This window comes from Aptenodytes patagonicus, chromosome 7, assembly GCF_965638725.1.
Source record: "Aptenodytes patagonicus chromosome 7, bAptPat1.pri.cur, whole genome shotgun sequence".
In the NCBI taxonomy this organism is placed as follows: Eukaryota; Metazoa; Chordata; class Aves; order Sphenisciformes; family Spheniscidae; genus Aptenodytes; species Aptenodytes patagonicus.
In genome coordinates, this window is record NC_134955.1 from 28209563 (window position 1) to 28234447 (window position 24885).

Here is a 24885-nt window from a genome sequence, read left to right on the forward strand (position 1 = left end):
CTTGATACTTTAGATTTGCCCATTTCAAAATACGAATGACACTTGCTTTTCTCTCATCTGAGAGGTGAGAAAACCCAAACAAGTAGTAACAGAATATTTGTAATTTACAAAAGAAAATCACTGGTGTAAATAGCTCTGCTGACTAATTCTCCTCAACTAATACTTTATTAAAGAAAAAGTAAAAATGCTTTAATAATAAAGCATAAATTGGTAACAAAATTTATACTGCCTGTACAGTTAAGTACCAAAATACTGTACTGAAAAGTAAGTACTGAAAAAAAAAAGAAACCCTAAAAAGCTTTTATATATTAGTGGACACAACTAATGCATCATCTGCTGAAGAAGAAATGTCAAATAATGCTGGTACTGTTTAGAGAGTCTATTTGGCAGTAAATGGTTAAAAAAAAAGTCATCAACAGAGTACCAGTGAATATATCATCAGTTCATGCCTTTGCAGTAATATTAGCTACAAAGACAGAGTCTTCTCAGACATCTAGAAAATCTGCATCTAATAAAAGGGAATACTTCCAAAAGGCATTACTATTTGTGCACGGTGGATAACAAGATGTAATGGTAAAGGCCACATGGAGCTCTAAGGACTTTGCAGTAGCAGCTACTTCAGTCAGCTCCTTCTCTTATCATAGGCATTTGTTGAAGTGCCTAATGAGACAACAGACCTCTGAGCATTAGCAATCTAGCTACCGCTGCCCAGCAAAAAGCAAGAGAACCGTAGGAGTCCAGAAGTCATGCTAGCAAGTTTCTAATGAGAACATCAGACACTAAGCATCACTGGGGGAGGCAGTTAACATTTCTTCCTCCTCCTTTTCCTAGTCAGTGACACAGATATGGAAAACTCGGTTATTTTTCTACAGACAATAAGAAGTAATTAAACTATTAAATTATTCTGTTCATAAAATACAATAATAAAAATAATTATTACTTAGGATTATGTCATCTCCTCCACTTAGCCTATTTAAATATTGCACTCAAAGTATTCTGAAAAGAAAGCAGGAGGTAAAGCAACAGGCTGATGCACATAAACCACTGATATTTAGAAATGAAAGTAAAATAGACTTTGGAATACACCCATTAAATAGACTGGCAGAAAGTTAGTGCGTAAACTTTGAATAAAGAAAAATAACATTTACTGAGCACCTGTGTATTTGACAAACAACATACACATCAACCCCACATTTCATATACGCTTTAAGTAAATAAGCATAACATTTTATCTATTGACAGTTAACAAGACTTTTAAAAAAGAAAGCATTCATGTCATTCCTATGAGGATAAATGAGTATTAGAGGGAAAAACAGTCAAGTAAGGCAAGTTCCAGATTTTTTTTTTTTTTAAACTGAGTTTACAGACTACACTTCAAAAGCTAGAAAAGTAACCCCAAACTAGTATTTTACTTGCATGTGGCTTTCAGTATGTTCAATTTGTGAATCCCTCTATGCTGATGCCAGTAGAAGCAAAGAAGTTCAGACACACAGGCTACCAGTCAGTCATATATAAATTGGCTTTTCTTAGTCACTCTTTGCAGACCCTTGAAAAGGAGTCTAAAGACCACAAGTTAAAAAACTTTGGCTGCACTAGTATCTTTCAAAAAGTGCTCTGGCCCAAGCAGATGCTCCCAATACGATAGCATTCTGCATGCATTCCAGACAGCACTTCCTCAGCACCAAGCAAAGCTTCATCAATGGATGCTAGGCTATTTATCCCCACTCTACTGCCCATACAAAAGCACTGCTGAGACTTTTTTACATTACCTGGCTCCAATGATCACAAGATAGTCAAGTAACCGAGGACAGATTTTCTTTTTCTGCACCATTGTCCTTGACGCCCCTCCCTATGTCATCTCAGTGAATTTCTGTTCATCGATCCAGTAGTCAGTTATCCAGTCAGCCGTGATTGACTGCCTTGGGGAACAGAAACTGCTTGGAACTGTCTGGCAAGTCCAACCTATGATCAAGAAAAGCAAGAGTGTCAAAGGCACAATCGGGAATACAAAATACATATAAGCAACTTCATGACCTTAATTACATTCCCAAAAAGCCTCAGTGTTCTGTGCAGTCATGGCCATCCACGGATCTCTCTCTTCATGAGTATAAAACCACAACCACATGCCCACAAAAGCACAGAGCTGAAAAACACACAAAAAAGTACACAAAGATCTCAAGAAAGACCACAGACAAAGAAGCATATCACTGGCAAAGAGCTATTCATGAAATGGTTCGAGGCAAAAGTATTGTTTAGGCAAATCCCTGGGATTTCTACAGTGCTTGGGAAAGGAGCTTTAACTGGCAATTCTGTACAGTTAAACATGACTGAAGAAAAAAATGCAACCTGAACTTTAGCTGTCCGATAAACAGAATAACTAAAGAAGGGGTAATATCAAGAGAAGTCCAATTTGATATAGAATCATAGAATCGTTTAGGTTGGAAAAGACCTTTAAGATCATCAAGTCCAACCATTAACCTAGCACTGCCAAGTCTACCACTAAACCATGTCCCTAATCACCACATCTACACGTCTTTTAAATGCATCCAGGGATGGGGACTCCACCACTTCCCTGGGCAGCCTGTCCCAGTGCCTGATAACTCTTTTGGTGAAGAAATTTTTCCTAATATCCAATCTAAACATCCCTGGCACAACTTGAGGCCATTTCCTCTTGTCCTATTGCTTGTTACTTGGGAGAAGAGACCGACACCCACCTCGCTACAACCTCCTTTCAGGTAGTTGTAGAGAGCGATGAGGTCTCCCCTCAGCCTCCTTTTCTCCAGGCTAAACAGTCCCAGTTCCCTCAGCCGCTCCTCATAAGACTTGTTCTCCAGACCCTTCACCAGCTTTGTTGCCCCTCTTTGGACATGCTCCAGTACCTCAATGTCCTTCTTGTAGTGAGGGGCCCAAAACTGAACGCAGTATTCGAGGTGCGGCCTCACCAGTGCCGAGTACAGAGGGACAATCACTTCCCTCCTCCTGCTGGCCACAGTATTTATTTCTGATACAAGCCATATATATATATATATATATATATAAATATAAATATTCTGATATAATGCACCTCACCCTCCCAAACCTAGATGTGGCCTAGAGCAAGAATGATCTCCACAATCCCCAACGACTGCAATCTCTAACACTTTTTCTGTGAAGATACAGAACTGCAGTTTGCAACAGCGAAAGTGCTTCTTGTAAATCATAGCGTTTCTTTCACCTACTTTATTCAATTCCATTTATCTTGTCTATCTTCACCATTTACTCTTGATACCCATGCCTCTTACAGCTACTTTCTCTGCCCATTTTAAAATAGCAAAATCCTCTTGGCACAATTGGTATTTTACTGCAGCATTACTATTTGTCAATAACTACGCTTAATAGACATTCAGAATTCAGTAAGCACTGTAAAATTGTTCTTTCCATTCCCACCATTCATACTTCATTGAATTCATGAAAGAGAGGGGAAAAAAAAAATCTTAAAAAGTAATCAAGTTCCATATTACAATGTTCCCTACCTACATTTGAAAACAATCTGAAAGCAGAAATTTTCTGAAACAGAAAGTTCTCAAAAACTCTAAAATCAGAGATGCTCAAACTGTACTACATGTTTACTGAGCATTCCAATGAAAGCATTAATAAATTTATTTTATATTAAAAAAAATTGAACTGATTGTCTTTTGGGGCATATTCAGAGTAAGGTTTCTATTTCAGTTCGTGTTTACATCCTAAGGCTATCACAGAATTCAGAGAATTATTATTACTGTACTAAAATCTTTCAGTTCTGCAGCATAAAGTTTAGATTTTATTTGTATACAAGTATAACTGATTTACTAACAACCTGTAAATCTCAGCAAAATTAGGTAATTTTCTTGATGTTTCTCTCATTACTTCACAACCAAAAGTTAGTTAAAGGCACTGTAACTGTCAGCATCTCACAATCAAGTTCAAAGTCTAGCAACATATTTGCTTTTTTCCCAGCCCTTCACATTCCAGGTACAGAGTTGGGGAATTTTATTCATTAGCCCTCCAAATACCAGTAAGAACACAAACACACAAAAAAAAGTATGTATATGATTTATCAAAAAAGGAAAATCATACTAGTCAGTAAGTATTAATTATGGAATAATAAACAGAAAGAAACTTTAACCCTCACACCCACATTTTGTAAGACTTCATGGCATGGTGTTAGTAGATCCTCAATTACAGTCACTGTAGGTTCCTAAGTGACAGCACTATGAATTACCTTCTCTGAGCAGCAATACTTTTATAAATTATCTTCTCTGAACAGCAGAGAAAATACAGACACAGGAAGCAAAGCTCCTGTTTCTTCATTTTAATGGTATTATTGAAAACATTGTGGAATCTGTCCTGCAACAGCTCTTGATCCAACATATTCTGCAAATATCTTGGCATAGATAAACTTGAGAGGAACAAGATGAAGTTGGGACAATCAAGTGGATCTTTCTGCTGTCAGTTTGAAGAACTACTTTATCTGTTTTCTTTCCAAATAGCTTTACCCAGAACTCTTTAAGGAACTCACTGTTCAGTTACAGATATGGGCATAGGAATAAGTTACAATGAGGTAACCTAGAAGTATGACTTCGAGGAACTTCCGCTACTCAGTGGTAACCAAACGTATGTTCTTCCTCTATAACAGAGACTATCCTACCCCTCAGTGAAGGTGGAGAAAGTAAACTGCATTTACAATGGAGCAGAAACATACGCAATGACTACAGAGTAACTGAGAGGCTACAAGACCACAACCTTAGCTTACCTTTCAGTAACTTGTCCATACCCTATGGTTCTTCTCCTATTCTCTAGCCTGGAGAACATCTTTTATAACTGCAATTCATTACACATCTTTCCCACAGTTCTGCAAAGGAACTAGCGAGATATGCAGTATGAAGACCTCCATCAAAACCATAAAATTTTCAAAAGAGTATCCAAGCAGACCAGTACAAGGAACACGTGCAGGGCTTCCAATGTCCCTGGAATGGCTGAAGCTGTATCCTAGTGATGCCACACATCAAAGTTTCTGTCAGTTTTTTAGAAAAAGATCAGAGCACTTTCCGACATTTCTGATTTCTGCTGCAACACAGGGAGACCAGACTGATGCAGATATTCTGCAGGGGCTTCTACAGTCTCCTTTACTTGGTTACTTCTTCTTAACAAGGCCATAGTTAGCGAGACATAAGAGGACAAAAGCTTTCTTTTGGAAGATAAAGTTTTGTTGGATTGAAGCAAGAGGTAGAAGAATTAGAACAAAGTTTAGGATTTTTGCCTTCCCCTATTCAATCTCTTGCTTCTTCAGAGATCTAGTAATGGCTGATAACAGCAATTAAAGAGCATTAGATCAATATTTGCTGGAACTCACCTTCCTACTCCTGGTTGGAATCAGCCACCACAGTTGATGATCGGTATAAACCAACACAAACAGAAATTACAGTCCTGCCTCTCTCTCCCTGTCTGCCAAAAGCTTGCTTTCAGGCCAGTGTCATTCCCTCCTCTGTGCTGGTAGAAGTGCTCGTGCAGTTACATGGTGAATCAGATTGTGGAATTGATATGGATTAAAACTAACACCCTGCCTTCTCCTCCCTTGCCACTTTTGTTTTTACTGGGTTATTTCTATGACTTGGTTCACCAAGTGGCCACACAAATGCTTGTGCAGGCACAAAGAAAAGGTAGGAGCGAGCAGCTAAGGGAATCTGGCAAATTTGATTGAACATAATATGATCACAACTACAGACGACAGCTTCTCTACAGGCAATAAAGAGGTAAAGTAGTTTCTTTCTCAGAGATTTGCTATCATCCTTCCTCTAGCTCCTAGATTTTACAGACTAAGTACATTAGAACAGAAAGAGATCAAACAACCGAGAGATACTTCCATTTCGCCTCTTTCATATTGGCATTTGGACCTGAACTGAGAGATTATCTTGACTCTGAGATGGTACAGATTTTGACATTGATGGCTTCTTCTCTCTCTCAAGCTGCTTTAACTCTAGGTTGCTTTTTCTGAAAAGGTCTTCTGCAGTCTGCTTTCCCTTTGCAAACATCTTGGAACCAGCCCTTTGAAGGCTGAATCCTCAAGCAGCGCCTGAGAAGAAACTTCCTGTAACTTCAACTCAAGAAAAGGTGAAAAATAAAGAAGTGAAGGCCACCCCACAAACATATTGCACAAACATATCACATATCAGAGAACACCATAATTTAAATAAGCACTCATATGGATGGTGAACAGGTTGGTGAGAACTAACACTACCCACGGACTGTAGCAGCTGTCAGCAATACTCATGAACTAGTAGAAATTGGCACAGCAGCCTAGATACAAAGACAAAGGCCAGAGCCAGCACTATAACCCACGGCCTACCAGTAACTCAAGATAAAAAAGTGTTCCAAACAATGCTTCTATTACTGGCACTACTCTACATTTCAAAATTCCCAAACACCCATGTTTTAGGTTGTAGCACAACTTCTTAGAGGACAATCTGCATGGTATTCTGCAATTTAAAGTCCTCCCAGAAACAGAAGTCTATATAAACACACACACACTCATGAAAAGCACCACACCACAGAACGGATATGATAGCGCGAAGGAACTGCAGACTTTTTATCAGTTTAGAGCCATCTGTGTCGGGCCAATACCCAGCATTAGCCCTGAGAGACATGAATTGTGCAGCACCCCTGCCTCATCTACCCCTTGGAGTCTTCAGTCTTTTTAAGTGTCTCATCTTTTTAGTTACAAAGCTAGAGGAACAAAGTCATTTAGTCAAAGAATAACTTGAACACAACAAACCGTTAACCCAACTTAGCTCACTTACAGTTGTTTTCCTCACACAGAAGCTTCCAACTTTGATAGGCCAGCCTTACGCTCAACTGTATGGTAGTCAGCAGTATTTAAATCATTGCTTGAAAAAATGATACAAAGACAGCAGATTATTTTCCAACAGGCAGATGTTAAGCCCTGCTTTCCTTGCAACTCTTCCATAGTTTAGGATGGTACCAGAAAGGTCTCTCCTTCCATTATCTCCAGCTTTCATCTGGTACAAGGATCATACTGCACAGTTCACCAGTGCACGGATACCTTTAGAATATAAATCAGGGTCATACAATTCAATTGACTAATTGAGTGAAAAGCATATAGTGGGACATTAATTTCTAAGAGAAAAAAGAGGAAGTCATGAAGGAGACAGCAAGAATTACAGGACAGAAGCCACATGAATTCTGGTTCACTGAAATCTCACCTTGCGAAAGACCAAATTTCCAGCCATGTCCAAAAGGAACTAGATTTTCAGTTCTAAAATGTCCTTGGGACATCTCGAATTTCTATTTATTCTCAGCCAAGACAGTCTGTACTCAGTTCAGCATTTACTGTGAACTCAAGATCCATACCAAATCAGACAAAACTGAAAGCTGAAACAAATACAAATAGGGCCAGGAGTTTCAATGCCCACTTTTTGGTTGATTTATCTTTCCTTTTCTCACATTACACACCTTGAGTACACTGAGACAGCTATCTGCGAAGCTATGAGAAACAGGTACAAGTACTTCAGGACCAGACAACCTCACCTGTGCGGCCAGGAACCCCACTTAACTCACTGTAGAACTGCAATCAACACAGTTTGAAGCACAATATGAACTATTCATGATAGCTTTGACCTGTCTTTAGACATTTTAATAATCTTTATGGAATCTTTACCACTGAAATTTTGGTTACTTCTTCTTCCAAGTCTGTTTCAAGTGATTCCAGCCATTATCTCCATAGCACATAGTATTTTTGCTTGTACTAAGCTTTTAAAGAAGCAGATAAGCAGTCCCCATTTCACGTGAGCCATTTTACACTTTCTCTGCTTAACAGCGATATTAACATTAAACACCGCTAGTAGTTTCATACTTAAAAATATGCAACATTCTAGGAAGCCCGTTATCCCTATTATCCAGATACTACAGTGGTTCTACTAACACAAGAAACATAGATGACAGCGCAGATGAGTTGAGAACACCTCCCCTTCTCCAGAGCTTGACAGAACATGAAACAATTTCTGAAGTCAGACCTGGATGGACTTGCTATACTGGTGCAGCTGCTTTGTGTGTTACCATCCACCTTGGCAAGGCAGCAGTGCATGCCGATGCTGTGACTCCTAAAAAGATACTAGCGCTTTGGCACCAAAAAAAAAAAAAGGGGAGGCATTTTCAAAGCATTGCAAGCATGCCTAAAACAGACAATGGCATATTTATCTAGTACAGTTACTCTATAATATAGGTGTGGTTCTGCAAAATGCCTAGGGATAGTTCCAAGAATAAGAAATCACCCAGTAGAGAACAGGACTGCAGGCAGATTCTAAAAGCATCCTCCCCGGAGCACACGCATCACTTGAGTCAGCAAGAGCTCCTTACGGATAAAACAGCAGATGCATCCTAACTGTTTCTACTTTCCATCTATCCATAAAGCTCGAGAGAAAGGACAGAATAAATCAGATTAAAGAAAATTAGAGAATGAATTGTGAAAACAGTTTTTGGTAATACAAAAAGACATCCCTGGAAGTCCGTCTGAAGAATGATAATAATTTAAAGATTTCTTCCTTTCCTACTACAGAATGATATTCTCTCTTTGCCTTCTGAAAACAGTACTGACGCAGCCAAACATCTTTAGCCTCCACATCAGTTTTCCAGAGCAAAATGGAGGTAGCATGGACAGGGATGCCAACAGACTGAACATGACCAGAATTAGTTCACAAACAGAAGTATCATGCCACAGTCAGGAACCTTTTTGCAGCATCACAGAGTGAAGCTGGACTGATTCAGGTTCGCAGTTGCTATAGTGACAGATTTCCCCGTCCTTGTCATATGCTGGCCCTTCAGTGTTGCCTCCTCTTTCCCCCCGGCTTCAGCCAAATGCTTGGCTAAAGCAGCCTGCTGTACATGCAAGACCACGCAGTTGCCACACATGCACGTGCTGTGAAAACAGACCCACAGGTAATCTGATTCAGATCAATCTCCATAGCAACCCAATCTTTAGTCCCCAGATCTTAGCCTGTCGGGTCTATTTATAGAGCAGCTGCAGTGCTCCACCCCCTCCGCTCCACCACCAAAGCTCCCAGCACTGTCCACACTACAAACAAGCTTCACCCACACACAAGGACTGCCTGCAGCCAGCGCTGAAACATACCCCCCCTGGCACCTGCGGGCCCCCGAGCTAGATGACAGCGTAGTATCTGCAACACGTTAAACGCCTCCCAGTGGGTGAGGTTTTCCATATCCATGAATACTACAAATATCAGAAGTCATTATTGCTCATGGAGAGCTGAGTACCAACCGCAGCTGACAAAATCTGCTTATCCAGGTACGCACAGGATGCTTCCACAGACATCCACTGCTGCTGCTCCCTTAGTCTTGCGCAAAAAGGATGTGCAAAGTGCGCCAACACAAATGTGCAATCCTAAAAGGAACTTGCAGGCAGCAGCAAACGCAAAGGAGTGGTCCCAGCAGTACCTGCCCCACAGAGGCACAGCTGTACCCACCAGCAGATATTTGAAAACCATGTGGCTGGGACATCCACCTACTAATTGTTTAAAAAAAAAAAAGAAAAGAAAAAGAAAAATCAAGACCGAGGCCTTGAATGAGTCATGAGAGATAAGCATGTGAGAAAGAACAGTATGCGAATGCTGTTATCCATTTCATTCTACTACAGTCTTGGGGAAAACCATCAACAATAAACTAATGCAGGAGAAGCATACACTTTTACAGTACTCTACTTGCTAACAGGAAGGAGATGAGGTTTTAGCCTCAGCCCCAGTTCATTTTGCACACTTCAATTTAGGTTGAAGACCTTATTCTCCTCCCTTCCTTTACTGTCTGAAACACCTCTCTCGTGATACTCCCTGCAGCTCTCATAGTGCAGGGCACGCAGAGCACCACTCACCATCTTCTCACAGAACACAAATTCCGGCATAAAAATGCTCTGTCAACTCAATCAGTTCTCCTGCTCTACACTGTTCGAATTTAAATTCATCTTTCATTTAAAAATAATCTCCAGAGATTTGCATGAGAGAACAGTAACACAGGAGCTTTGGCTCCCTGCCCTTCACTCTTTTCAAGTCCACCCTTTTTTCCCCTCCTTGTGCAACGTCACTATCACAAAATACAAGAGCCTTCGCATCTATTTCTACGTCATCAGCTTTTCATCGATCCTCAAAACCCCAGTAGCAGCCACTCATACCCTTTGCAAAGGCAAGGAGGGAAGCAACCCAGAACCTTAAAACCTACACAACGCACCAAACTGCATTAGCCTCACCTTCTGCAACTACTATGGCAGTACATTCTTTTCCAAACCAGAACTGCTTTCGGCCCAAGTTTTGAGCTGAGAAACTTTCTTGCTGCTTTTGAGCACAGCCTAGACCCCAGCACCCATAAGTAGCTTCCATTCCCAGCCCTCTGCCCAGTTCCCGTTTGAGAAGTAGGCCACAGTTCCCATAACACGGGCACCAGCAGGTTTTTTCCAAAAGCCAAACACTGCAAATGTACAGCCATAAAAAATTAACAAGAAAACAACAAAGCATGTGACATTTAAATTGAGAGAACTGCTGGCTGCAGCTGCAACTGCTAAATTATTCAGTGCTCTCCCTTGCCACGGCACCTCCCCCAGCCACAGTAAGCAGCTCCAAGCCAGGAGCTCAGAGGAGACTTGTACAAGACGACAGCAGGTAGAAAGCACACACCACAGGCAAACAGCAGGGAGCACACCAATGACTAGTGGCTTCTCCTCTCACATAGGTTACAAGCTATTCACCTGCTCATTTAATAGGTGACATCACTCATGGCACCACCACCACCAAATACAGGCACATTCAACTCTCCTTCCTGGAGATGGGCCGCACAGGGACAAATGACAGGCTCGCTGGGACCCCGACAGTAAATTCCAGCCATTTATAAGGCAGAAAAGGGGGACACTCACAACCAGTGTGAAAACACTGAAACATTGCTCAGGACAATGAGAACCAGAAAATAAAGCGTTTGCAATACTCCAGTTACTTGACTGTTTTTAGCACCACAGAACTGGTACTCAGAGTCTCACATCTGTTTTGCCTCGTCTTAGAAACACTCAGCCTGTCTCTCTGCGTGTGCCACCTGCCTTGTTATTCCTTCCCTCCACGCACCTTTCCCTTCTCTTCATCAACACGGTGGAAGATCAAAAATTCCTACTCTCAAACCAATCCTACTATTAATTTTGGTGATAAAACATAGTACCAGCTGGTCAAAACTGAAAGGAAAGCAAAGAGAAAAGCCCATTTTCTCTCTGCTAGAGCTCTGGGATGTGGGAAGCATGTGTTTGGCAGACTCGCCCACACGTAAACATTGAAGGAAACAAGCTCAGAGCAAAGAAGGGATAGGAACCGCCTCAAGCGACTCTTAGGGCCGGCGAGTGACAGAACAAGGGGTCCCGAGAGGACCTCCTGGACATCGGCAGTCACCACGGCAAAGGAGGGAGGGAAAAGACAACACCTGCTGGATATGTCTGAAGACTAATGAGAGAAAGAAGGGAGAAATGAGGTGGCCTAGAGGAAAGAGCAAGCATGCCCAGCTCGCAGCTCCAGCAGAGTGCAGTTTAACCACTAGCAAGCGGAAACAGATACAGACATGGCAGCAGAGTGGCTCAGTGCTCTTGGGTGAAGCAATTTTGGTGAATACCAGTTTCAATTCTTAATCACCTTTATCACAAAAAGCACTCCTCTCCTCCTGCTATCTGATGCAGAGGCAGAACTCCCCACCTCCTGCCACAAGGGCCTTTCCAGAGCAAGTACAATATACCCAGGCAAGCAGAGATCCAGGGAAGCTGGTGTCAAAGCTACGGGTAAGAAGGCAATCAAACATTTGATACTGACAGTGGGAAATTCAGTTAGGGAATATAACTATATATAAAATAATATAATATATAATAATATAAAGGGAAGCAGGACACAGCCATGGCGCTGAACTCACAGACGTGACAAAAAAAGGAACAGATTAAGAAAAAAAAAGGCTGCATGCTCATAAGATAACGCACAGTTCCTGGAGGTCATCAGATACATAACTGTCAATCCGGGTATCTTTGTCCCCTGGGTAGAAAAACAAGGTTAATTTCCCAATTCTCACAAATACCACTTGGAATAACCGTTTAGAAATTAATTACAAACAAAACAAAAAGGAGAGATCTGACAAATATTACAGGATACATCAAAGGCAACATGATGACCAGCCCTTTTTTGAGGGCTGCCACTGCTGTGAAATATTGAAGGCTGTGGAAAAAACAGAAAACCATGAAACTTTGTTCCTTGTTGCTACACTGATGCATTATTTCTCACAGGGACCTGGAAACAAAACAGTCTCTCATCTAACCACAATGCCTAGGAACACAGCACGAGAACTGCCTCAGCATAGGTAATCTAGGCATATGCAAGCAGCACTTCTTACTTTTAAATCACTGCAAGGGTCCTGCTAGTAGCACCAATTAAAAGTAAGCACCACCTCTCACAATTCAGTGGTTTCTGGGCACCAAAAGGCACAGCCTCCCCATTCAGGAGTTCTCCGGTATAAAGAGATTTTAGAGCTCCTGGCAGTACGTGGGTCATTTCTTCAGAGTTTTGCTGGGTTTGGGGTTTCAGTTGGTTATTCTAGTTCCAAGAGACAAATCAGGAGGATGTTTCTCAATCATCAACAGTAATTTTGATGTGGTCGTGACAGGTTTAAAGGCCTCCAGTGACAGAGAATCTAATCGCTCTAAAATTATGTTCTAGCTCAGACGACAGAGTAAAGACCAGCTGAATTATACAGGCTCAGTTACAGAGAGTGAACAGTAGGTCATCGTAACAGTTTTTCATAGCTCTTGAGGTGGAGAAGGAAAAGCAGCAAACCCTTCCGTCATCAAAAGCAGTATCACAGTTATTCCACAGATTAACAGATTATCCCACTAAAAAACATTCCCTTCTAATTGATGCCTCATGCTGCTCATTTTTATTTCACTTTGTGTCTCGTTAGGTCACTGATGATGCTTTTCCTTCATGAAAATTTATACCTTGAGATAGATGGAGATCGTTTAAACTGGGGAAGTGATATTAATCCTGCACATCAAGCTCTTTCATTCTTCTTTCTAAATCTTTTCCCCATTGCTGCAAATCCCCAATCAGTAGCTGCATTCTGTATTTTCTACTAGTGCGCTGAATAACTACGTCAAAGCCTTTCTGCTAAGGGGCTGCCCGGAAATTTAATGCAGTATATCTTAAATGCAGGCACAATAGGGCCAAAAGACATTTGCAGGAATTAATCTAGGTTGTAACATACGCATTGCCTGTCTCCGATTCCTTCCTAACGGAAAGTAAGTGAAACATTCAACTCTGTACTTGGTTTTAACAAAAAAGTATCAATTTCCATCTCATGGGCATGATGTGGGCACCTAGTTAAAAAACTACAGTGTGAAATGACAGCCAAGTCACTAAATTTTACATCATTTGTTATCCACTCTCATGCACTAAATCTCTAACAGTATTTTTTCCCAAAAAAAGAAAGTCATTTCTCTAACAAACATATCTGGGAAGAAGTATCAGAGAAAAATCTATTAGCTCAAGTGCTATAAATTAAAAACCGTGAAGAGATTAATTCTCTTAGAATTCAGCAGTACTTCTGACTTGCTAATTTAATACCAGAAATTTTTGTAAATATTTGGTTTTTCAACTGACTTATTGCAAAAGATATCAAATAGACCAGACTGAACAGCTTCCCAGAGGTATGTCTAGTGCATCCCGCCTACACGCGACTTGAATATTTGATATGGCTTGAGGTGAGAGGGAAAAAGCTATAAATGATGAGCCTCTGTGCCCCTCATCCCAAGCCAGATAAAATCAAAGCCAACATTAATTTAAATTTAGGAAGATGATATGAACAAGCACTTTACTTAAGACTTGAGATACACTGATGCCTCTACCATTTCTACTGAACCATCAACCTGATACTCTAAAAACTAAAAAGCTACTTTGGCTAGGTGGGCAAGGCTTACTGTTAAAAATCGTTGAAACTTTTATTTCTCCTTCTCCAAAATCCTTCTGAAACAGACTGAAGTTGGACTTCACTACATACACACCCTGTCTGCTTTCAAAAGAGTTAGAGAACGGTATCAAGCCTGAAGAAGAGGTCTGCCCTCTAGAACATTTACTTTATGTTTTTCTGTGAAATCTTGAAACTAGAAGACCTATTTTTTTGCCACTTGCTACACAGCCTTTGGTTCACCACCATTCATGGCTTTGGCACATAACACCTACATCATCAAAATATATCTTGGCCATATTATGCATTTTATATGGAAAATATTCTTTCACTGCAATTTCCTTTTTGTCCATCCAGTAAAGCTAGAACTGTTTTAAAAGTAGTAATGGTATGGAAACCAATGCAGTAGGACTCTGAAGCTTACAGCTTGAAAGCTCTTAATTTAGTAAAAACACAAAAGTCCAGACTTGCGATACAACTGCAGCACCACTGGACAGGCATGTACAAGATCTTTCAGCGCAGACAAGGCTATCTTATTTTTCAAACAAAAGTGTTCTAGAAACTTGCCGATGATTTTGCATTTTATTAAACACACAATAAGATGCTTAATGAGTGTATAATTAATTCCATGGCATATTAAGTTGGGTCCAAGAGCTATGTATTTTCTAACAATACAACTGTAAAGCAAAAGAACTATTTTATAGCTGGAATGGCCGATCAGTTCAGTATTACGTAACATGCTATGAGGGGATGGCCAGATCAGATCCTGCAAAAACTGCATTTTAGCTATGTTAGATGTCTGAGGTGCTCTCTCTGATGTGTCAGGATTGCAGATTTTCATTAGTGCTGAAAACAGCAAGTACTTCTTGTGCCCATCCAAAACAGTTGCCAAGGTTCAAGCAGTATAAAGTCCAAAAATGGAGACACTTCTCAAATAACCTATATTTGGATGACTTTGGTTTGGTTACGTGACCCTCGGGACACCACAATACATCTTCCCTCCCCTTGCTTCTGTCTACCAGTAATATCCTTTTTGCAGATAAGTGATGCTGCAAAGAGCACAGCAAGGACACTTGAGAGCATACCAAAAGAAATGCTGACCCAGAGTTGCACTGAATGTAGAGAAAATGGCTGGCTTGCCTAGGGAAAGCACAACATATTGCCAGATTCACAGTTCTACCCCATCACTGTGGGGCCGTGATGTATGTTATATATGTTATAATGTATGTTATTCTGTGTATGTCAGAAAACAGTATGGTATACGGGCGAGTTCAGGGAAAAAAGGGAGGGAAGAAAGCCAGGCAACAAATCAGTTTCCTCCAAGGCTTATAATTTCTCTAAGCACTTCTTTATCGTGACTCCACACAAACAGTAACACAGACCAAGCTTTCTTCCCTTCCTCCACCTGAAAATAAAAGTGAGCAACGCAGCAAGGTGGTGACACCCTTTTCTAAGGGGAAAATGCTCTTGATTTATAGGTTACTTCACAAGAAATGGCCTAGTATAAAGTGGATATCCTAGTCTATTGTCTTCGGGAGTAACAGGATCTGCTGTTTGCAAACCAAAAAGTAAAAGCACCTTTCCGGTCACATTACTGCAGCAATCCCTTCGCAAAGCTGCACACCTCACCTCTTCAAAGGGGATCAGTCCGTCCTGCGTCTCCCTTTACCTGCCCTAACTGTCCTGCCCGCTCCCTCCCGGCAGGGAGCGAGGAAAAGCCGCTGGGAGGCCTGGGCCCAGCCCTGCCCGCCGGGCGCCCCGCTGTGCGGGAGGGCGGCGGGCCCCGCGCCCTCGCACCCGCCGCCGGCCGAGCCCCCTCCCCGGCCGACCACGCCGCCATTTCCAGGGCCGGCCAGCCCCGGCGCGCTGCCGTCCCCTGCCCCGCTGGAAATCCGCAAGCGACCCCCCAGGGGCTGCCGCCCGTTCCCGCCCGGGGAACGCTCCGCCACCGGCCGGCTGCCGGCAGAGCCCCGCGGCGACAGCCCGGAGCGGCGCGCCGCTCAGCGGGCCATCGGGGCGAGCGGCCCCGCGCACTCCCGGAGCCAGAGCCGCGGGAGGATGGAGCAGCGCTCGGCCGGCCCCGCTCCCCAGAGCGGCGGGCCACCACCTCTGCCCCTTCATGCAGTGACCTTGCGGAAGGGCTCGCCGTACCCGAGCATCACCACAGCGCCTAGCCGGGCGGCTGCGGCAAAGCCAGAGGCGGGCGGGGGCGTCCCTACCGCCAGCTGTCCGGGTGCGGATCACCTCAGGCAGCGCCAGCCGGCCGGCCGGGCTCCGCGCTCCCCTGCCCGACCCACGCGTAAGCGGCGCTGGGGCAGGCTCCCCGCTTCTGGCACGTGCATGCACGCACACGCACCCCTCCGCCTGCCTGCCAGCCCGCACGGGCACCCGCCCCCGCGCCCGGCCGGGCTGCCCCCGCTCACCTGCCGCCGCCCCGCCGCCCCCTGGCCGCTCTGCGCCGCCCGGCCAGTTCCGCATCGAGCGCCAGGAGCGGAACGCGCCACCGCCACCCGCAGGGAGGGAGGGAGGGAGGAGCGGAGCGAACCACTCGCACCGACGGCGGGGGGAGCCACCTCACCAACCTCCCGCAGGGGGGCGCTGCAGCTGGCTCGCGCCGCCGCTCCTCGGTCGGGAGGGGGAAGCGGCTCGCGCCCCGGGGGCCGGCCCGGCCCCGCCGCCCCAACGGGCGCCTCAGCCGCGCCTCTGGGCTGGGCCTGCGGAGGCCGCAGCGCGGAGCCCCGGCCTCCCCCGCCACGCCGGTGCCCGCGGCGCCATCACACTCAGCTGTTACCCGGGGCGGCGAGGAGCAGGCGGCAGGCTGAAGGCAAGATGGCAGGAGGGGGAAAAGCTGCGCGGACGCAGCTCTCCGGGCCAGGCTGCATGAAGATAAATAACCTGGAACATTTCAGCCACGTGAAGCGTCAAATTACTGCTTTCAGACCTCGTCCTGGCAAGCAGAAGGTGAAGCCGCGCGGCAAAGCCCGGCTCCAGGCAAGCAAGGCCAGCGAGAGCCACATGGGTAAGGAAACGCTACCTTACAACAAGGAGACACAGCGCTGTGCACTTTCACCCTGTGTGTATCGAGCTACTTGCCGATTTGCTACTGGCTTCATAGGATTACAAGAGAATTTGGTTATTAAAAGCTTGAGATAGAGCCTTTTTAATGCCCTCCAAGCTGCTATAAACCAGTACACTGCACAACCAAATCCATTTATTAACAAAACCAAAAGTACTAAAATAAACCCAAAATGCAACCAAAACTACTGCAAGTATCCCAGGGGTTTAAAAAAAATATAAGGTGCAGAATGGTGAAATACTTGATTTCATATTCCACATCTGTACTCTGCCCATTGTAGGGGAATTGGGATTTCAGAAATACACCCATCTTTTCTTCCTCCTCCTACTGATCTGAATAGATCGTGAGCAAACATGGCTGTTGCGTAAGAGTAGAGCCAACTGGGAACACCTCCCGAGATTATAGTTCAAGCACTCCATGATTTCTCCAGTGGCCAAGTTAGCAAAATTAATTTGAAACAGATGGGGTACAGAGACTTACAGCGGCAAGACTTAGCCTCAAGCCTAGGTAGCATTTTGCAAATATGAAAGTAACAAAGGGCCACTGATCTCAAGGAAGGTTCTTCCCCACACCTGCTTACTTGAGCTCCCTGGGAAGCTGCTATAAAATGAAAAACTAATACTGTACTGATTTGCACTTTAAAAAATGGGAACATGAATATGTAAACAAGGAGCTTATATTTGATTACATGATAATGAAAAGGGATGGAGAAGCAAGAGCCAAGGAAAACCACCATTTTCACCACTACCATCAACAGCAACATTATGGGTTGCACCTTGAAAATACTGCAAATTTACACGTAGTTTTTCTCTTCAAATTAATAAAAACGAGATGCAGCTCAAAATGAAGAAAATTAAGCTAAAAATGAAGCTGCAGCTTCATTGCCTCTGTTGACAGCCTCATTGTTTAGCAAATCCTTGGAGTAGGGCCCAGCCACTCTCTAATCCACCCAGGGCTGGCTCGAGGTCTCGAGCTCTGCTCATTACTCCTCACCTCATACCCCGCTGCAGTCCCCTATAAGCCTATTCCTATTCCCTCTTCCTCTGGTTTAGTAGTTTCCAATGTAAATTTTATACTCGGAAGTAATGCAGAGGCTTCAGCAGAACAGCCTGTGGCGTGGAGCCTTGCTGAATCGGCAGTTGCCTTCCTTTCCCATTGTGGCAGGGGACCTTCAAGTGCTTCGGAAGCAGCTAACGCTGGACAGCTCTCTGCTTCCCCCGTTCTACCATTCCCTTCGAGGTAACGTGTCCGGACAGCTATTCTTGTTGCTTCTCCTACGCTGACCATTTCCGATGTATTCATAGCAGGTATCAGCTAGGATCCTGCTGAAATCCAGCCAGCAGCCAGGGGCGCGCTGGACTCCTATTCCAATTTTGGTGAGCCACGATATGCAGAAAATGGAGCAGAGCGCATGGAATAAAAGGGTTAAATTCTGAATGTAGCTGTACAAATCAAGGTGAGGTCTTGGTCTTCATGACATTCACTTAATCCACTTCACCTATTTGCCAGCTCTGGCACACAGCAAGGTGCATAACAAGCTAAAAATCTCATAGTAGAGGCCCAAAGAAACTGCCTGGCCTTGCACTGCTATTTCTTTTTCACCACTTCTTGCTTCTCCCCAACCTATATACTCACTTTCGTATCAGCTTTGAGCCTGTTACATCAAGAACTTCTTCCACCCTCCTCCAGTCTAATGACAGCACATCAGAGAATGTCAAAATCCTGTATTAGGCTTTATTCTTTTATATAAACATTAACATTTCTCAAACAGATTAGTTAAAAATACAGATTTAAACAAGAATTTTTGCAATTGCAATGAGTTATAAAAAACAACAGATTATTTTACAGATTGTTACAAGTGCTTTACAAAGGTGCAGAGTGAAGGCCAGTGGCAGGGGACCAACCTCAAGTGCAAAATGGACACAATACCCTCACCACGGGCATAGCGCTCAGATACACAGCCAAAAAAAAAAAAACCAAAACAAACAAACAATAAAACGAGCCATGTGAACCTAGGCTCTTGGGATGCTCACCGGGCAAGCAAACATAGACCCCTATGACAGAGAAGACTCATGAGACCAAGCTACCAGGATACATAAGGTTACATCTCTGAGATCAGCCATAAGATGTTGTTTCTTGGAAAATAGGGAACGTGTTTTACAACAGTATATTTCTCTTCTGTCAGACAAAATATTGCTGTAAATCCTAGAATACTTATGGATGTGGATACTTAAGAACTTGGGGCATAAATCCAGTGTGGATCTCACAGTGCCCAAAGTGAAGAAAGCATACAAGACCCAAGTGTCCTTCTAGAGCAGTTGGCACTCCTCATACGGGAGGGACCTCCATATCCCATGACCATCACTAAAACCTTGAGCAAGTACCTTGGAAAGACTTTGGCAAAAGGAAGAAGACGCAAGTGGATCTGGTTACACCCAGTATTCCTGCAGCCCATGATCTGAGAGTTGTGCAGCCCATAGCTTATGCAATGCCCACATATTTCACTAAATGCAGTGTGTCCTCTCTCCTTGGCCGATACATCTTCACACCCACCTTGGAACACATACCACATGCTCCAAATTCTTGGAAGTTTGAGATCTTTCCACCACACCTACCTTGCCTAGGTACCAGTCCTTCCCACCTATCTTTCTTCTATTCCACCCCTAAATATAAAATCTATGCCCTGATTTGTTTTGAACTAAAGTTTCCCAGCTGTTAGCAAATCAAAGGTAAAGTGAACTGGCTGAGAACCACCATGAGATAAAACTACAATGTATTACATTAAAAAACCCCACTACTTTATGCCTGACATCTTTCTGATACACAAATGTTCCCTACCCAGAGGACCTCCCTGTTAGACAAAGGGCACTACACCTTAGAGGAATCCTTTTTCCAAAGGAGGGCCAGAATGAAAGGGCAGCTCTAGAGATGAAGTCTCATAATAAAGAAATAACAGCTACTTCTCTTGGAATCGTTGTAAAGGGCAGCACATAGAAGAGATTTTATTTATAGGAAACCCAGTGAAACCCCTAGAACATCCACATTGACTTCCCTGAGCTCCTCAGATCCAGGTACACTGGGGACCCTGCAGAAGCCTTTTGAGCTGGGTTACTCTCAATAGAGAGGGTTTGGCAAGTTCCTGCAAATTCATTTTCATAATCAACAAGAGGGGAAAGGATCAGTGGGCAAGCCCTCAGGACATGCTTAGAGAAGAGAAAGACTCTGAAGAAAGAGGTGTATGTGTGTGTGGGGAAGGTCTTCATTTCTACCGTTTTCAGATGTTTCATGTTATTCCTTTGGGGTATGGGCACTACATTGAAACCAACCCCCCCTCCCCCCTCCCCCCATTCTGATCTACCCCAGCTGCCTCCTGCATAGTCTCATGACAACACTGAAACCCCAGGCTCATCACTCTCTGCACTGCCTAGCCCAGAGTTCAGTGCTTTGGAGAGGGGAGACTGGCTTCTCGTTAGCAAAGGCTAGGAAATGGCGTTATGTCAGCACGTCAGTGCCCTGGGAGCATGCAGTCACTCATGCACATCCCAGATTTCTGACAGCAGGGGAGGGAGTTTCTTGTCCTGCAGCCGAAGGGCGAACACCTGTTCGGAGTGGACACTACTTAGTGTCCGAAGACTGACCAGCTTCATTAACATCCGTGGAAACATCAGGCGGTCCTGCAGAGTCAAACAGACCGCTGTTAGTAAATTCACACTAAAACTTTGTTCAAAAAAGAAAAAATTACCACACCAGATAATGCACTGTAACCACAATCCTGACTTCCTCTAAAGCCAGCATTCTCCAGGAGGCAGCAGTGTGGAGGAACACGAATACTACACCATGTCCCAAAGCTCCAGACTTTCCATGCTGGCTAAATGATGGAACATGATACAGAACAGCAGGCTGTGACAGCTCACAAATCCTACATTTAGAGCTGCTACCAAACAGCCACAGAAGGGAAGAGCACGACAGTACAGGCAGCAAGAGACCTGTTACAGACAGTACTGCAGGAACTGTGCCTGCATAAACACAAAATCAGTTTGCATCATCGTTGGGGATGTTCTGCTCAGGCACTTACATTTGGTCTGTTGATGCAAATGTAAGAATGAAGGGCTTCCACATAGGTGTGCTGCAGCCTCTCCACCAGGGACTGGTCCTGCACATTAGGTCGGTCTGCCAAAAAGCAGGTTAGAAGTAAGCAGATTGCCACAGGCAGCTTCACTCGACTTGACCTGCCTAACCCCAGTCCCTCAGTATGGTCTGTCCCCAAAACCTCATCTAGCATTCACCCAGCACAGCTGGGAGAGTCATCCATGACTGCAACAGCTATGTCAGTTTTCTGTAACTGTTCTTTCTCAGTGATGTCTACAGCACATGGGGAGTCCAACCTGACTCCTGTAGAGGTGGAAGGTTAGACAGACCAAACAGCACTGTAAGAGTGAGTTTGGTCTCACATTCCTGCCCCAGTGAAGATGAGAAGCTGGCCATTCAGGAGGGAATGGGAAAGTCTCTCCAGCAGCTGAGCCAGTTAGAAAACAGGAACAAAGAAAAAGAAAAATTCATCTTTCAGGTCACAAGACAGAAAATAGAACTAGAGAGTAGAGGTGGCTTCTTTGCAAAGCCCTGTCCTGGCCCAGAGTGATACTGGTCTCACATCCAGAGCATCTTTACTTGACCACTAGATGTCACTCATGCCGTGTGACCTGCATCACACCAGAGAAGTGCCAAGTACATTAAGGGGACAGTAAAATAACAATCTCTAAATGAGGAAGATAAATATTGGCTGATTTTGCTATACACTTTTCCAGCAGTGGGGAATCTGATTTCCTCTGGAGGCAGCACTAGAAAATTCAGAATATAATGAATACCCTAAGCAGAAGTAGTAACACACTCCCTTTATCACTAGACCCTACACACCCTCTATTATTCCTCTTCCGCTTGTGACCCTCCTTAACTCTACTTTCTTTGCCCTCTGACTCACTGCTGCAGCACTTCAGATGTCCTTGGCTTTTTACCTGCAGAGAAAATGTTGATGGCGATTAAAAGTGCATATTCAGCATCGTTGAGCTGTAGCTCATTCATTCCCTTTGAGAACTCAAAGATGGGGTTAATGAACTCAAACTGCAGACCTGCAACAAACAGAAGAGAACAAGGTGAGGCAACAACAATTGTCTCCTCTCTCTCCCCCTCCCTCCCACAGAATAAGCTGCCAGAAACCCACCGCAGTACGCTAGGGAGTGGGGAGGACAGACAGGCAAGGAAAACCCCTTACATTATGTTCCAAGTGTGGCTGAAACCTCCCTTTACATCCCACCACTACTGGTGACCAACAACAACAGTGGCTGAGGAGTTGGGCTCTAACTAAAATGATGCTATTTCTGGGTTTTCTTAGAGCCTTAAATGCCCCACAGCTCGTTACTAGGCAACAGCTAAAGGAACACAACATCAACTATCAGGTAAGTCCATCAAAAAGTCAGAAGCCCACAAGTACAACATTTACACTTTCCACTCTCGCACTTCTTCCTTCACACTCTTCTTCAAACCCAGCAGCCCTCTTGCTTTCAAAGAAAGCTTTAATCCCATGCTCCAGATTCATCTGAAGTCCATCTGAGCTGAAAATATAAAGTTCCAAGAAGTCTGAACTATGCCATTTCCTTCAGCTCAAAAAGCTGGGAGAGCTGAGGCAGAGCCTGACTTAGGCTTCCAGTCACCTCCTTTGATAAATGCAGTCAGGCAGAAATGCACTGATATTTATTGTCATAACATACAGAGGCCTCCGTCACATCAGGTCTCTTTGTGCTCTGTGCTATACAATCATGCTGAAAACTTTAGGCCTTTCCCCCAAAACAGCATCCAAGTTTCTAATTTCCTGCAGCGCAACTGCATCAGAGAAGGATGAACAAGATGGAGGGAATCTTTCTGGCTGCCTGCTTTTTGCCTTCCTAATAATCTGAAGAAAAGGCTACCAGGAAGAGTGTCAAAGAGGAAAGTTGTATATAAAAGCCATCTCAAGTATAAATGGTTAAAATAGCTACCCAAGGAATTTAAAAAAAAAAAAAAAAAAGTCACATGAAGGATAACCAAAGTCTTTTTCAGAAATGCTGAAGATACACACTTCCTGTTACTTCATCTGAAATTACAGATACTCATTGCTGGAAAAATAGACTTCAGAAATCACACCACCACAGTCAGCTCGTTTAGTAAGGGAGGAAGAAGCTTCTTCTAAAAGGGAAGCAGAGGAAGAACTGTACAAATACCCTGGAGAAGGGCCATCACAAGAACGGGAGGAGGAGAGGCAGCCGCCGCTCGGGGACTGGCTGGGCATCGGTCGGCGGGTGGTGAGCAATTGTACTGTGCATCACTTGCTTTGTGTATTATTATTATTATCTTATTATCATATTATTATTATTATTATCATATTATTTCAATTATTAAACTGTTTTTATCTCAACCCACGAGTTTTTCTCACTTGTGCTCTTCCAATTCTCTCCCCCATCCCAGCGGGTGGGGGGAGTGAGCGAGCAGCTGCGTGGTGCTCAGTTGCCGACTGAGGTTAAACCACGACAGTCCTTTTTGGCTGATATCATATACTGAGCTGATGAGATGTCGAAAGCACTCTGCGGGGATCTTCAGTGCACAGTATAGACTTCCTATCAACTGAAATATAGTAACACTAACGTCACCACTCAAAGCATGCATCTAGCTTAGCAAGTGATATACTTGCAAAGGAGAGAAAACTGGGGTTTGATTTTTTGTGATCTGATACGGCTCTAAGACCACATGTCCACGCCAGATCTCTACCAGCAAGGAAGTTCACACCAGCTGCTAGCCTTAGGTGCACTCTTACAGCAAGATTTTCATGCTGTAAGAGTCCAAATTTTCCAAAGCAAGTTCACACCTAAAAAAAAAAGACACGAACTGAGAGCTAGTATCACATGTTAAAAGCAAGAATAGCATGCGGGGCTATTGATCTGGTCCTGTTCTAAACCTCTCACCTGACTTCAGCTTTAAGGCCCCACATACTATTTCCAGTAGCCCACATTAAAAAGAAAAAGATGAAAGAACACAAGACACAGGGAAGGAAGAAACACCTGTCTGATGCACCACCTGCTTTGGCGAAGTCATCCCGATTATAGCTCAGGTCCTTAAGAAAGGTGATGCTCTCAATCTCTGGATTGTAGCGCCGAGATGTCTCCAACAACATCACCTGAAACCAGAAATGGATATACTTGATTTGAAAACAGGAAAGAATGTTACAACATTGATAATTTGCTGAGTGTTAGAGCATCTCTGAAAAAAACAAAGAACAAACAAAAATCCTCCAAGCAGTTTCACTCAGAGTGCTTAAAAATTCCAAGGTAAATTCTGCTGCATCCTTTGCTGCGTCTGCTTCTGGGAAGGGGGAAATACCTGCTTACCACTAGCAAGGCTCTTGCCTCGTTCTCCTCCATGGCCCTTTGCCAGTATAGCCTGGCACTGCAGTAATGGTCCCATAGCTGAGGTCCTTCAGCCTGCCATCCCAAAAAAAGGGACGGAACCAGTTCTCCAGGTGGGTACTCCAAATTCTTTCATCTCTGCTACTATGTATTGTGGTGGAGCCAAACTCTCACCTCTATGGTAGATGTCTTCAATAAAGCGATCTGATCTTCCCTGGTGAGCTCCAGGAAGCCAGGTAGTTGCTTGGCAAAGTCCACAATCTCTTGCACAGAGATAATTGCAAGTTCTGTAAAGTGAGCAAAACGCTGCTGCCTTGCTTCACGGTTATTAGGGTCAGGAACTTGGGGCCATGGCTGTGGGAATGG

At 43.9% G+C, this 24885-nt stretch overlaps 2 protein-coding genes across 31 annotated transcripts in view; both read right to left on the reverse strand.

Annotated features, from left to right (window-relative positions):
* Nucleotides 1-16500, reverse strand: part of MADD (MAP kinase activating death domain) — a 79073-nt gene extending 62573 nt beyond the window's left edge. For 21 of the 23 annotated variants that reach the window (XM_076344497.1, XM_076344494.1, XM_076344492.1 and 18 more), the window contains exons 1-2: nucleotides 16434-16500; nucleotides 1770-1962 (exon numbers count right to left, since the gene is read on the reverse strand). In XM_076344497.1, coding sequence (XP_076200612.1) covers nucleotides 1770-1831 — 62 coding nt within the window. In that variant the 5' untranslated portion in view covers nucleotides 1832-1962; nucleotides 16434-16500. Of the gene's footprint in view, nucleotides 1-1769; nucleotides 1963-11702; nucleotides 11840-16433 lie in introns of all 23 variants that reach the window. The other 2 variants (XM_076344475.1, XM_076344498.1) reach the window with 2 other exon arrangements.
* A 2306-nt stretch (nucleotides 16501-18806) lies between these two features.
* Nucleotides 18807-24885, reverse strand: part of NR1H3 (nuclear receptor subfamily 1 group H member 3) — a 32226-nt gene continuing 26147 nt past the window's right edge. For all 8 annotated transcript variants that reach the window (XM_076344507.1, XM_076344503.1, XM_076344504.1 and 5 more), the window contains 5 exons: nucleotides 24694-24873; nucleotides 24191-24290; nucleotides 22099-22212; nucleotides 21162-21256; nucleotides 18807-20760 (listed from right to left, as the gene is read on the reverse strand). In XM_076344507.1, coding sequence (XP_076200622.1) covers nucleotides 20614-20760; nucleotides 21162-21256; nucleotides 22099-22212; nucleotides 24191-24290; nucleotides 24694-24873 — 636 coding nt within the window. In that variant the 3' untranslated portion in view covers nucleotides 18807-20613. The remainder of the gene's footprint in view (nucleotides 20761-21161; nucleotides 21257-22098; nucleotides 22213-24190; nucleotides 24291-24693; nucleotides 24874-24885) is intronic.